At 32.8% G+C, this 13,005-nt stretch overlaps 1 protein-coding gene across 1 annotated transcript; it reads right to left on the reverse strand.

The window, feature by feature from the left end:
* Nucleotides 1-7,068: 7,068 nt before the first annotated feature.
* LOC112772096 (serine carboxypeptidase-like 50) lies at nucleotides 7,069-8,651 on the reverse strand. The gene has a single exon (XM_025816974.3). The coding sequence runs from the start codon at nucleotides 8,576-8,578 to the stop codon at nucleotides 7,259-7,261; it is 1,320 nt and encodes a 439-aa protein (XP_025672759.1). The 5' UTR covers nucleotides 8,579-8,651; the 3' UTR covers nucleotides 7,069-7,258.
* Nucleotides 8,652-13,005: the final 4,354 nt, after the last annotated feature.

Here is a 13,005-nt window from a genome sequence, read left to right on the forward strand (position 1 = left end):
TTTTATTTTTTATTTTTAAAAGTGAAAGAAAAGAGAAAAAAATGTTGATTATTATATTATATTATAATTATGGAGACCACTTTAATAAAGGCATTAAAAATATTTTTTTTAAGATGTATATATGTGTCATGTTATTATTAGACATCTTTATTAACTGGTTAATAATTTATTTTTCAATAAACCAGAACAAAATCGATTTATTATAGCAACAATAATAAACCTAATTGTCTGTATTATAATTATTATACCCGGTTTGATCTGATCGAATTACATAATCTAAATCGAATATCTTTAAATTTTTTGATAAAAAGATAAATATATCTCTTGACTTTTTGTTTTGCAGACGTTTAAATTCCTAAAAATTTAAAAATACAATTAGATTCCTGAAAAAAATTGAGTTTATTGTTATTGTTATAAAGAAAATCAGTTTTATTCTAATTTGTTAAAAATTAAAAAATAATCAGTTCACTAATACGTCTAATAATAATGTGGCACGTAAGCGTCTTTACAAAAAGATGTTTTACGCGTCTTTATAGAAGCATCCCCTTGTATTATAATTGAATTAAAATGAGGGGGCTAAGGAAGTTATTCATGTATGATGTATGGATTTATAATTGAATTAAAATGAGGCCGCTAAGGAAGTTATTCATGTATGATGTATGGATGAAGATTGGAGAGTAGTAACTAAGGGTGCAAGTGAGGTTGGATAAAATTAGGGTTGTCTTGATTTAGATTTGACTTTAAATAATAATTGGGTATATTTTTTAAAATTTTTATCCGGCCTTAAACAAAATGAAATCACACTATTTTTGAGTTATACTAAAATCGGGTCTAGACCGTATAAAGTCTAAGTGTTAATAAATTTTATGTCAAAAAATTGATATACTTATTTATAATATATATACTTATTACCAAGAAATTGATATCCATACTTGAAGTTGAATTGGTCCATAAATTTTAATTCTATACTTTATTTATTTATTTTTTAATTCAACAAATATGATTAAACATAAAAGAATAAATTTAGAATTAATATAACATAATATTAGAATTAATTTAAAACATATATATCTTAGTTAATCTCTCTAAAAAATATATGGGATAGATGAAGCCAAATTCGTCTTGACCCGAACTTGATATAAAATAATAATTAGGTCTATTTTTAATATTCTTATTCGATCTTATACTCGATAAAATCACACTAAATTAATCTTAAAATATTCAAATCCTAGCCGAATCTTTGAATTTGTCCAAATCATATGCGTCCCTATTAGTAACCAAAAATAGCCGACCATTCAAACAAAAAAAATTAAGCGCTTGACTAGGATAGTAGTCATTAGTCAAGCACCCCATCATTTAGAAAATAGTCTCGCAATTTTTTTATTTAAAAAATACCAAATTATCAACATTTTTTTCACTTCAGATTTTTGGTGACTATAATCACTTTTTTTTTTTTTTACCAAAAATAGGAGACTCGAACTTGCAACCTCTTAATTGAGTATGAAAAGACTATGCCATTTGAGCTATTACTCATTGGCGACTATAATCACTTAGATTTGAATTAGTATTAACCAATTATTTGTTTTTTCTATTAAAAATATTGGCGACTATAATCACTTTAGATTTGAATTAGTATTAACCAATTATCTGTTCTTCAAGATACAAGGGAGTCCCCTAACCTTGAGTCTCTAGACTTCAAACAGAAATATGATAAATCTCATTCTCACTTTGACCCCTACCATTTTTTATCCTGTGCAGCCTATGAGTTTCATACTCAAGTTCTTGCAAACCACAATCTCTGTGCATCTTTTGTTGTTGATCTTGAAGTCTTATCTGATAAAGGAATCGATTTTAAAACAAACTTTCAGGATTTGAAATAGTCTCCTATTTTCAAAATTTGAAAACCATTTTATCCGAACTTGGTATGCAAATTTTATGAAAATGTGATTTTTTATGAAGGAGAGTTTCATTCGTTTGTTAAAAATACTCAGTTTGTTTTGAGTTCTGAAACCATAAGTGCTGCCCTGGAGTATGAGAACTCAGGGGGTAAGGGCATATATGTCTGGCAAGTGGGATAATCATGTTGGCATTTTTCATCAAGATGTCCTAGCTCGAGTTTGTGAAAACTTCTCTTCTATGGATGGTAATATTCCCACACATAAAGTCCTAGGACCTGTTAGGGCTCTACTGCACCATATCATCACTCACATTATCATGCCACAGAGCGAATCATACCAGAGAGTAACTGTCTGTGATACTCTCGTACTCTATGCTGTTTTAAACTCCATTCCCATATATTTTGCTTACCTTATGATATGTCATATGTGGGATTGTGTGAAAAGTGATAAAAAGAGTACCTTGCCATATGGAATGTTTTTAACTTGCTTGTTTGAGTATTTCAATATTGATTTGAGTAATGAACATGTTGAGAACAGAGTGTCCACAATCAAAGGTGGTGGTGTACCGAAACATGCTAAAGGTAAAAAGGTAAAAGGCTTTAAGGCTCCAGCCTTGTCTGAAAGTGAGGATGAAAGTCTTCCATCTCCCTCTGTTGCTGGAACATCTGATTCCTACAAATATCTCTTCTCTGAAATGGTTAAAGATGTTCTCTTGGAATTTGCTACCATGTCCAAGCAAATGGTAAAACCCAGCAAAGAAGCTAGAAATCTTGCATTACAAAATGAAAAGGCTTGGCTAAAATCTCATGAACGGGTAAACTTGCTCTTAAAACATTTGGATTCCGTTAATAAGGACATGGCTCCCTCCGAGAAAGAAGATGATGTTCTGGAATCTGATGAAGAGATCTCTGATGCCTAGTTTGCTCCCTGCTGCTGCTGACTACTCCTTATTTTTCTCTCTCTGAATTTGAAATTGTGGACTTTTCGTTTGTCTTGAACTTTGATTTATGTTAGATGACTATAGCTAACTTAATTTTGGTACTATTTCTTTGTTATGCATGACTTATCATTTTGGACTGCATTGTTTGATCTATTTTACTTGCAGGTGTCCCTCCTTGATGACAAAAGAGGAAAAAAAGAGACTGAATTAAAACAGTTTTTTGTTTTACTATTGATGTCCTGTTTTTGTTATTGGTGCTTTGTTTTTTTACTGCCCTGTTATTGGCTCTTATTGATGCTCTAATTTGGCTCTGTTTTGAACACTCTATTTTAATGGATTGATTTCAGTTTTGAGCTTTGATTGTTCTGACAAAAATATTTTTTGCTCAAATGTATATGGGCAGTTTGGCTTATGGAGCGTCATTAACTCCTGTTCTTAAATAATTCTGTGTGCTTTGACTTGTGAAAAAATGACTCTGTATTAAAAAGCTCCAATTTTTGAAATTTTAATCATCCTTTAGGAATCTTTTAGAGCTTGTATATAGGCATTATTTCTATGAATATGTGTGTTAATCAGGTTAATCAAGCACATATTGAGGGGGAGCTTATTGAACATATGAAAAGGGGGAGAAATCTGTGAATCTTCAAAGGGAAGTACTTTATCTTAATGTTTTCAATTCAGTTTTAATAATGTTTGTCATCAAGGGGGAGATTGTTGAGTTTGGAAAACTTATATTAGTTTAATATGATGAATAAATATTATTAAAAAGTGTTTAATAAATTGTTTTCAATTATTTGTTTGATGAATTTAGTGAGTGTGCAGGAAAAGCAACTTAATTTTCAGAGTGGCCAAGTTTAACAAGCCCAACTTGATCATTAAATAAATTCAACTTTGTGCAAAAATTATTTCACAACAAGTGGCTGAACCTTAGACTAAGGAAGAATAGACAAGTCCAAATCACAAGTCCATGAACCAAAATGGATGATTCAAAGAAAGGAACCAAGGTTCTCAAAGCATGCTTCGGTTACTCCATCCATTGGTAATTGGAACTTAGAATTCAATTTGATTTAATTTCAATCAAAGCTTTCACCGAATGTTTCTCTCTTCTCCCTCCTCTCTGTTGCTTCGGTCACATCACGTGTTCATCCAAGAAAAAGAAAGAAGAAAATAGAAGGTTCAGAGATCAGATTTTGAAGATAAATCAAAGCAAGAAAGAAGGCTTTGGTTAAGAAGCAAATCTATCTTGGTGAAACACAACAAAAAGTTTTTTTCCTCCTTTGTGCTACACCGAGGATCAAAGAAGAAATCTTCAAGGTCTCAAGCATGGAAGAGGTAACAACGAAGAACGTGAAGCCTATATGGTTCAAAGGCACATCGATGGTCAAAATCAAAACTTGGGACTAAAGTCAAGCTCAATGGTCAAGATTGAAGAAGCTTGAAGAAAAAGGATGAGAGAGAAGAGGTAAGCATGCATGCAACAGCTTCGGTCCTCTCTCTCCTCTATTGTAGCCACTGCTACTCTGATGTTTGAGAAGAAGTTGCTGTGAGGGTTGAACTTGTTTCAACCTTGGAAGTTTCACCCTTCTATATTAAGGGTGAACGGCCAAGGGTTGAAGGCAAGGAGAGTAAGTGAAAAGCACAAAGTTCACTCTCATAGCTACCCAAGCTGTTAGAGTTCTTCTCCTTCATGTAGTTTATTTTGTATTTTCTTTTTCTCAGTTTGGATCTGTCTGAGTCTCATTGTAAAATGCAAACATGGTGAGGTTTGTAAGAAAAAGCCAATGAAAAGTAAACGGTAGTAAGTTAAAACAGTGAGAAAAAGTCATAAGATGTCTCAGAAGTTCTTTGTACATCTTTCTATTTTATGTCATGATCCTGTGGAAATTTTCTTACAAGTTGGGTTAGCACTTTGCAGTTGAAAGTTAGATTGAGGTCTAGTCAAATTCAGGTTGGGGTTAGAATCTAGATTTGTCCCAAATAGGATTGGGTAGATCCTAGAGAAGGAATTGGTGTTTGTAATTTGTTAAAGATAGTGAAATTCTGTCACTGTTGTGATGGAGATTGGATGTAGGCTACATTGCACCTTGTAGCTGAACCATGATATATATGGGTGTTATTTCTTCTTCCCTTCTACTTTTCTGTTTCTGTTACTAAGGAGACAAAAATGAAAATGTCTCTCAGTTTACCACGAGAGAAAAGTGAAAATATCTCCTAAGTTCTCTTAAGAAAGAAAAAGCAATATTCAGTAGAAGAAGTAGCTAAGATTCAACTCCCCCCTTTTTTGAGCCACTGATAACCATCACACCATATTAGAATCTAAAATACTCCGAAACTTTGAACAAAATAAATTCATCAAAATAATAAAATCAGATTCAAAACTTGTACATTACATTCAAATTCAAATCATCAACTATGAACAATAATTTTCACAAACAAAAACAAAATTATTCAACTACAGAATCATAAACAACTAACAAACTACATTACCTAGATTCAAACTGACCTTACCACTTGATTCGATTTAAAACAATAATACAATTCAGCTTGGTTCAATTGAAAGTCTAAACCTAAAAACACACCGCAAGATTACCAAAATACACCAATTTGTAAATAGAAATACACCGAAATAAGAACGAGACAGATTCATCACAATAATAATTCAGATTCAGAACTCCTGCCTTACATTCAATTCAAACCATCAATTTTCAAAGAGAAAAACAACTTTATTCACCTACAGAATCATAAACTACTAACGAACTACATTAACTAGAATCGAACCAGACTTCAGCTACTTAGTTCAATTCAAAACAATAATCCACTTCGCTCTGGTTCAATTGACAGTCTGAACTTGAATCATTCATTATCTTCGATAACGACATATCTGTTTAAACCTGATTTCACAGCTTGATGTCAAAAACTTTGATCCAAATCTTCAAATCAGATAAAAGAGCATTGAACTTGAACGAAAAGAACATAGAGAAGGAAGAGAAACACATAGAATGCAGAGATGGAACAGAATGTAGAGACGCAGAAAACATTGAGAAAATTCGAGAAAAGAAACAAAATTCACATAAAAAAAAAGTTATATACATTCGCACGTTGAGTTAAAAATTTGTTATAAGTAGTAGTACGTGAAGGTGAATTAGATCAAAGCTACTTAGTTAGTTAAATAACTTGGATATATATATATATATATATATTATGCGCGTTTGTGTGTGGGCCAAGGAGAGAATGCGAGAAAAGAAGAAAATAAAATATTCAATCTGAGATTTACATATTTATTTTATATATATATATTTTGCGCGTTTGTGTGTGGGCCAAGAAGGAGAGAATGCGAGAAAAGAAGAAAATAAAATATTCAATGTGGAATCTACGTATTTATTTTATTATTAATAATATAATATTATTATATTCATTTAGATTTCACTTTAATTATTATTTTTTTAAAATAAAATCTCCCTCTTTGGCATAACATGTCCGCGGTAGAGTTTATTATTATTATTATTATTATTATTATTATTATTATTATGTGTTATCCCATACAAAGATCAATAAAAAATTATTAAATTAATCTAACAATGTAGCCAATAAAAAAATATTTATAAAGATACAATAATTCACATATATTCTCTTAATAATTATAATATTTTTTTCACGTAAAGGCGCCTTCCAAGATATTAAGTCCCATATTAAATCGTGGTAAGAAGCCGAGTTTTTACTTTTTACTTGGTCTAGATAAAGTCCTCGAATGGTGTAATTTTTTTTTTTTTTGAAATAAGGCGCTCTGTAATGTGCCACAAAGATTCCTTTTTTAAATAAAAATTAAAAAAAAAAGTAAACTAAATGACAAATATAATAAAATAAAAAGTCAATTATCTGACACGTTTTCGTGAAAAATTTAAATTATGTTGAGAAAAATTAGTGACAGAGAGCCAAGATGCTAATAAAATTTATTTTTAATAAGTAGTTAGTTAATAATATTTAAAAATATAGAATAAAAATATTATTGGATTATCATAAATAAAATAAAATTAATTACTAAAAATACTAAAAAAAAATGTTCATTCTTGAATATTTTTCGTAGTAATAATACTTGAATACACAAAAGAAATATAAAATACTGCGGGATATAATTAATTTAAAGGTGAACAAATTATTTTAAGGGGTAACTTGAATTATTCATTTATCTATGGAAAAGTATATGGAACCAAAATGTGATCAGCCAAAAAGTAAACAAAATTGTTTAATTAAAATCACTTTTTGAATAATATGTTTGAAAATCGCTCCTGAGATCACGGAGTACAAACAAAAACCCGATTTCTTATAGAACCCAAACACATTTTGACTGATTTTTTGCTGCTTTTGATTCCCTAGTTGTTCTCTTTATCTATTTATGATTTTTCCTTTTCAATACAACAACTTACACATTTTGATACAAACCCCTTTGCAAGACCCAATCTTGTATCATTGTCTGAGCATTAACAGGCTGGTCAGCAGGCATAAGATGGCCACCACCCAAGACAACAACATTGGTGAGTGACTTCCATTGTTGGACATAGCCAGCAAGCTCTCCATTCACCCTCCATATCTTCCTCTCTGCATTCACATACTCCTCAATCCCTTCCCATTTCATAGTATTCACCCATGCCGCAGTTTGAACCGGACCAGCAACCAAATCGAGTTGACCTTGGTACAACAACACCCTAATAGTGTTGCTCTTCAACAACCCCTCCACCATAAACTTCACACTCTTCATTATATCTCCTAGCAATGCTTCCCCAACATTACTGCTGCTCGATTTAAACACTTGAGGTTCGTTCACGCCCAATGCCTTCTTCACTTCAGCTATATTCAAGAATTGAGTAACCCAATCTTGATAGTGATAAGGATGATCTTTCCTTGTGTAATCATACAAAGTAGCCAGCCCTGACATGTTTTGCAACTTCCCCTGGAGTCTTCGCCATGCAATCGTTGCTTCACTCCAATGCTGAATCTGTGCCAACCTAACTACTTCCAGTTGATCCTTCTCCAACTCACTCTTTTGCCTCTCATTGATCAGACCCTCATAATAAGCATTAGCCGGATGCGTGCGTGATTGGGTCACTGCCTCAATTATTCCATTCCCAATAGCCACACCAACAAGATTCACTCTTTTAGAAGCATGCAACTGTGCATTTCTTTTCAATATGTAATTTCCAGTTGTAGACGCATACTTTCCTCCATAACTTTGGCCAACAATATAAATAGGGCGGTGTTTGTAAACAGGATCAAGTTGAAGAAACCTTGTAAGAGCAACATAAAGGTGTTTGGCAATACCTTCTTGATTCGTTGGGATCTCTTGCGGTGATGAGGCTATACTGAATCCAGTGCCAATGGGGTTATCAAGAAAGAGAACGCCAAAGAACTTGTTCCAAGCACCAGGGTTGGGTTCAAGGGTGATGGATTCTGTGATACGCCATGGTCCAACAGCATAGAGGCTGCCAATCATGGAGGAGCTTCCAGGGCCACCTTGGAGCCAAATGAGAAGCGGGGTTTTGGAGAGAGGCAAGGTCGAGTTCTGAGCTTCATAGAAAGTGTAGAAGAAGGCGGAAGAAGAGGTTTTGCTGACAGAAAGGTAACCTGATTTTGTGGGGTGAGCTTCTTTTGGAAACAGTGTGTTTGATTTGGAAGAATTCGAAGAAGCTGATGCATGGGTTTGAATGCATAAGCAAAAGGAGATAAAGAAGAAAAGAGTATTCATGATGATGACAAAGTAAATTGGAACGTGAATCCAAGGGTAATATTTTGGGAGTATATATAAGCCCGGATTCGTTTGATTATTCGATAAAATATCAAGGGTACTTCTATGGTGGTACGGGATCGTTTGGCTAAGAGTGACTGAAATTTGAATGGCCAATGATATGATGACAGGTGGCAAGGGAAATCTCTGGATGGAGTAGCAGTGGATTAAGCTTAAGTGTGGTAAAGTTTGGAGAGTTTACTGCGTGGGCAATTTTGGAAATTTTCAGGCCAAAAAATCGTTTCTGCAACGTGCATTATTAGCTGCGTGGACAAAACGGGATGAAATAAAAGTTGTTAGGTTTGGAAAAAAGTTGGTGAAATGAATGAAGCTGTTTTTTGACAATAAAGAATAAACTAAGATAGTTACCAAAAAAAAATAATATAAACTAAGATGGAGAGTGTCAACAAAAAATTGGAGACAAGGAGAGTTGATAGGAAAAATATGGTTTTTATTAGGGCCAGTACACGAATTGGATCGGATCAGATTTAATATCTATAATTTTTGTGTTTGGATCTTATCGATTCGATCTGCACATTTGCGGATAGGATTAGATCGGAATTCGGATATATCCACAAAAATAAAAATATTTTTAATTTTAAAAGAATCAACAAAATAAAAAATAAAAACTAGAACCCAAAATTCATAATTTGGCATCAATGTTTATACTAAAATATAGGGGTGTGCATGGCCCGGCCCGGCCCAAAGACTCGGCCCGGTCCCGAACATTTTTGGGGCTAATTTGATATGATTTCATCGGGTCTAGGGTCGGGTATGGGTCTCAAAAGTAGACCCGGTCATTATTTCGGGTCGGGTCCGGGCCATAGCTCGGGTCACCCGAAATCGGCCCGGTGGCCCGGTCATCATATACAATTAATATTTTGTGTTATTAGTGATGGATGATGGCTATTATTATGTGAAATTTAAGTATTGTAAACCTTAATATTTTGTGTTATTAGTCATTATATATAAGACTATAAGTTAATGTTTTATGTTTAAAATGCATAAGACTTTAGACTAATGCATAATCTTGTGTTATTTGTATTGATTTAAATATTTGGTGTTATTAGGCAATATTAGTATTGATTATGGTTATACTTTAATATTAGAGAAGAGTTAGTTCTTATTATATTTTTCTAAGTGAATTTTACCATGTCAAATAATGGTTGGAATCTTGGAAATTTGGATATTTTTATATGCTAACTTACAAGAAGGTATCAAGGTAATATAATGTTAACGGCCCGGTTTTCACCCGGTTTTTACCCGGTATAATCGTGGCCCGAAAGTGTATAGGTTTCATCGGGTCTAGGGTCGGGTTCGGGTCTAACAAATAGGCCCGGTATATATTTTGGGTCGGGTCTGTGTCACACCAAACCCGGTTTCATCCGGCCCATGCACACCCCTACTAAAATATATTAATTACAGCCAACACAACAATAACAAAAGTATACATTTTAAAAATTAAAATCACGTTTATTCTAATAATAGAAACAAAAACAGAATCAAATCAAGAAACAAGCATAAACAAATCTGCATTTCAAAAATAAAAAATCAACAAAATAAAAAAAATAGATTTGGAAATCTAATTGTGCATCCACCAAAAGCTCTGGACTCTTCCTAAATCTTGAACAAGCCAACCCAAAACAACCATGGCTAGTTACTCCATCGATTTTAGGCATAACTTGTGTGCATTGCACTTCCAATGTTACCACGTTCTTTTTCAATAATTACTGATTTGTTTAATTTGTTAATTATTTTGGTTTAGCAATGGATAACATTTACCATCCCTTCATCATCGAATTTAGTGTGGTCATCCGAGTCAACTACTTTTGGTCTTCTACCCCACACATGCTAGTTGTCATGCTCGGATTGGCTATTCCGCTTTAACCAACTTAGTCACGTTTCTCATACATTCACCATAGACGTCACCCGTGTTTAATTACATTAAAACGTTTAACTTGCAGCAAAATTTATTATTTTTAATTTGTATTTTTAGTTAGAGAGCCACTTAGATAAAGATGTCAAAAACGTCTTTTTTTAAGATAATTTTTAAAAATTAAAATTAATTTATCTGACCTAATTTTGACAAAAATAACATAATTTAAATGATTATATGTGTTAAATTTTAATTATTAAAAAATATCTTAAAAAAAGACGTTTTCTACATCTTTATAGAAACATCCTCTTTTAGTTATCCGTCTTTTTTTTTGTTAGTAATTTATCAATATATTTTTAGCTTTAGCCTACATTTTAAATATTGTTGGTTAACTATTAACTAAAATAATAAATTCTACTAATTTTTTAGTATTTTTTTTAAATAAAAATATTTAACAAACAATAAAAATTAAATCAAAATAACCTAAAATTATCTTATTTAATATTTATTAATGATAAATAGAATAATATATAATTTTAAATATAATACTTATAGGTACAAAAAATCATAAATATTAAAGTAAATAAAATAATTTTATTTATTATTTTTTTAGTATTACCATATTTAAAAAATAGAAATGCCACGTTGTGTATGTTCTCAATGCAAGTTGCATTGCTGTGGATTATAAAATAAAGGAATATTAATTGGGAACGTTTAAATAACAAATCATGTTTAGATGCAAGTTGCATTGCTGTGGATTATAAAATAAAGTAATATTAATTGGGAATGTTTAAATAACACATCATGTTTAGCAAATAACTTATTTTAGTTTTATATATATACTAAAAATAGTTACTCATATAAAATATATATTAAAATATAAAATATAAATTAAAAAAATTATATTTATACAAAATGCATAGTCATTATTGTTTCACTGATACTTTTGTATATATATATATATAGTATTTTTTAATTTTACTAATATATGTTCAATAATTGTATATTTACATAAAAATTAAATACATTAAAATAATATGTATTAGAAGTCTCTGGTACGAGTAGTGAGATGGATCGGAGATTTGCGAGTCGAGATAGTTGTTGGGTTGTCTAGTTGGAGTGGCGGGATGATATCTGCAAAGATACTTTAATGCCCAAGTCAAAATAGATCTGAGAGGTTAAGTGAGTGGGATGAGAAACATATCTGACGGGGCCTCTGACTATATAGCTCGAGATAAGAGGAATATTTGATTTTAGAGAAAAGGACAAATAGGTTCCTGACCTTTTGTCCCGCGGATATTTTTGTCCCTGACCATTGAAAAATACTTTTAAGTCTCTGACCTTCACAAAACTTGGACGGATCAGTCATTCCGTCCAAATGCCTCCGTTAGGGGCTGATCCGTCCAAATGTCTCTGTCAGGGACTAATCCGTCCAAGTTTTGTGAAGGTTAGGGACTTAAAAGTATTTTTCAATGGTCAGGGACGAAAATGTCCGCGGGACAAAAGGTCAGGGACCTATTTGTCCTTTTCTCTTGATTTTAAATGTTGGTTAGGAATTATAAGACCGGTTTGAACTTTGAAGGGAGTCTTGGCCCAGGTAATTGGGTTGGAGCCAACTCCGAGTTAAGGACCTGGGAACGGGGTCCGTAACAGTTGCCCCTTGAGCAAGAGAGTGAGCGTGCTCGGTTTCATTGCTGAAGGAGCTTTTGGTTGCCGTTGCGTGGCTTGCAAGGAGTGTGTCGTCCCGGTTCCTTGGTCAAAGTCGAGGATTCGGGGAGCGCCTGACTATTTCGTGCTGGGCCAAGAACGTGTCGCTCGGGTTCCTCAGACGAGAGTGCCTAGGCGTTTCGTGGTTTGTTCGTTGGTTTTTCTAATGGGGGTATTCGCTGGTTTGCGGTTTCTTAGATGCCATAATGACATTTAATGCCAAGGGAGAATTTTCCAATTTTATCCTTCAACTTTTCGTATTTCATTTGAAACGTTGGAATTTTGCTTGTAATCATGCCTTTTTGCTTTATAACTCCCTGGCCTCTACTTCTCGCATTTTCTCTTATTGCGTACTTCCTTCTTGTTGCTTGCATTTTTGGCTGATTCCATTCGCGTGTTTGCCTTTCTGTTTATCGCACTGTGTTTCCTTCTTTGCTTACTTCAAACAATAAGGTATGTATTCCCCTCCATCTGCTTGCTTGCCTACTTTATTTTTCTGTGTTTGCATTGGATTGCTCTCTGTTTTACATTTCTCCATTTTGGATTTTTTTTTTAGTGCTAGTGATAGAGAATTAGGAGGTGTGTGCCACTACTTTTGGCATGGTCCTGTGATGAGTAGGAAAGGAAAAGGTTGTCTTTTGGGCTTCCTTTTGGGTGCACTTTTGTTACAATAAAAAAGTAGGCTTAATATATTATGGTTATATATAAAAAATTTTGTATAAAATAACACATGTTTATGCTTAACTTTAGAAAAATGTTAGGGCCAATACTTTAAATTGATACTTTTTTATAATATTAAAATTTT

Source organism: Arachis hypogaea, chromosome 18, assembly GCF_003086295.3.
Source record: "Arachis hypogaea cultivar Tifrunner chromosome 18, arahy.Tifrunner.gnm2.J5K5, whole genome shotgun sequence".
Classification (NCBI taxonomy): Eukaryota; Viridiplantae; Streptophyta; class Magnoliopsida; order Fabales; family Fabaceae; genus Arachis; species Arachis hypogaea.

Coding starts and splice junctions, on each gene's coding strand:
- LOC112772096 (XM_025816974.3), bottom strand. CDS start 8,578: ATGAATACTCTTTTCTTCTTTATCTCCTTTTGCTTATGCATTCAAACC.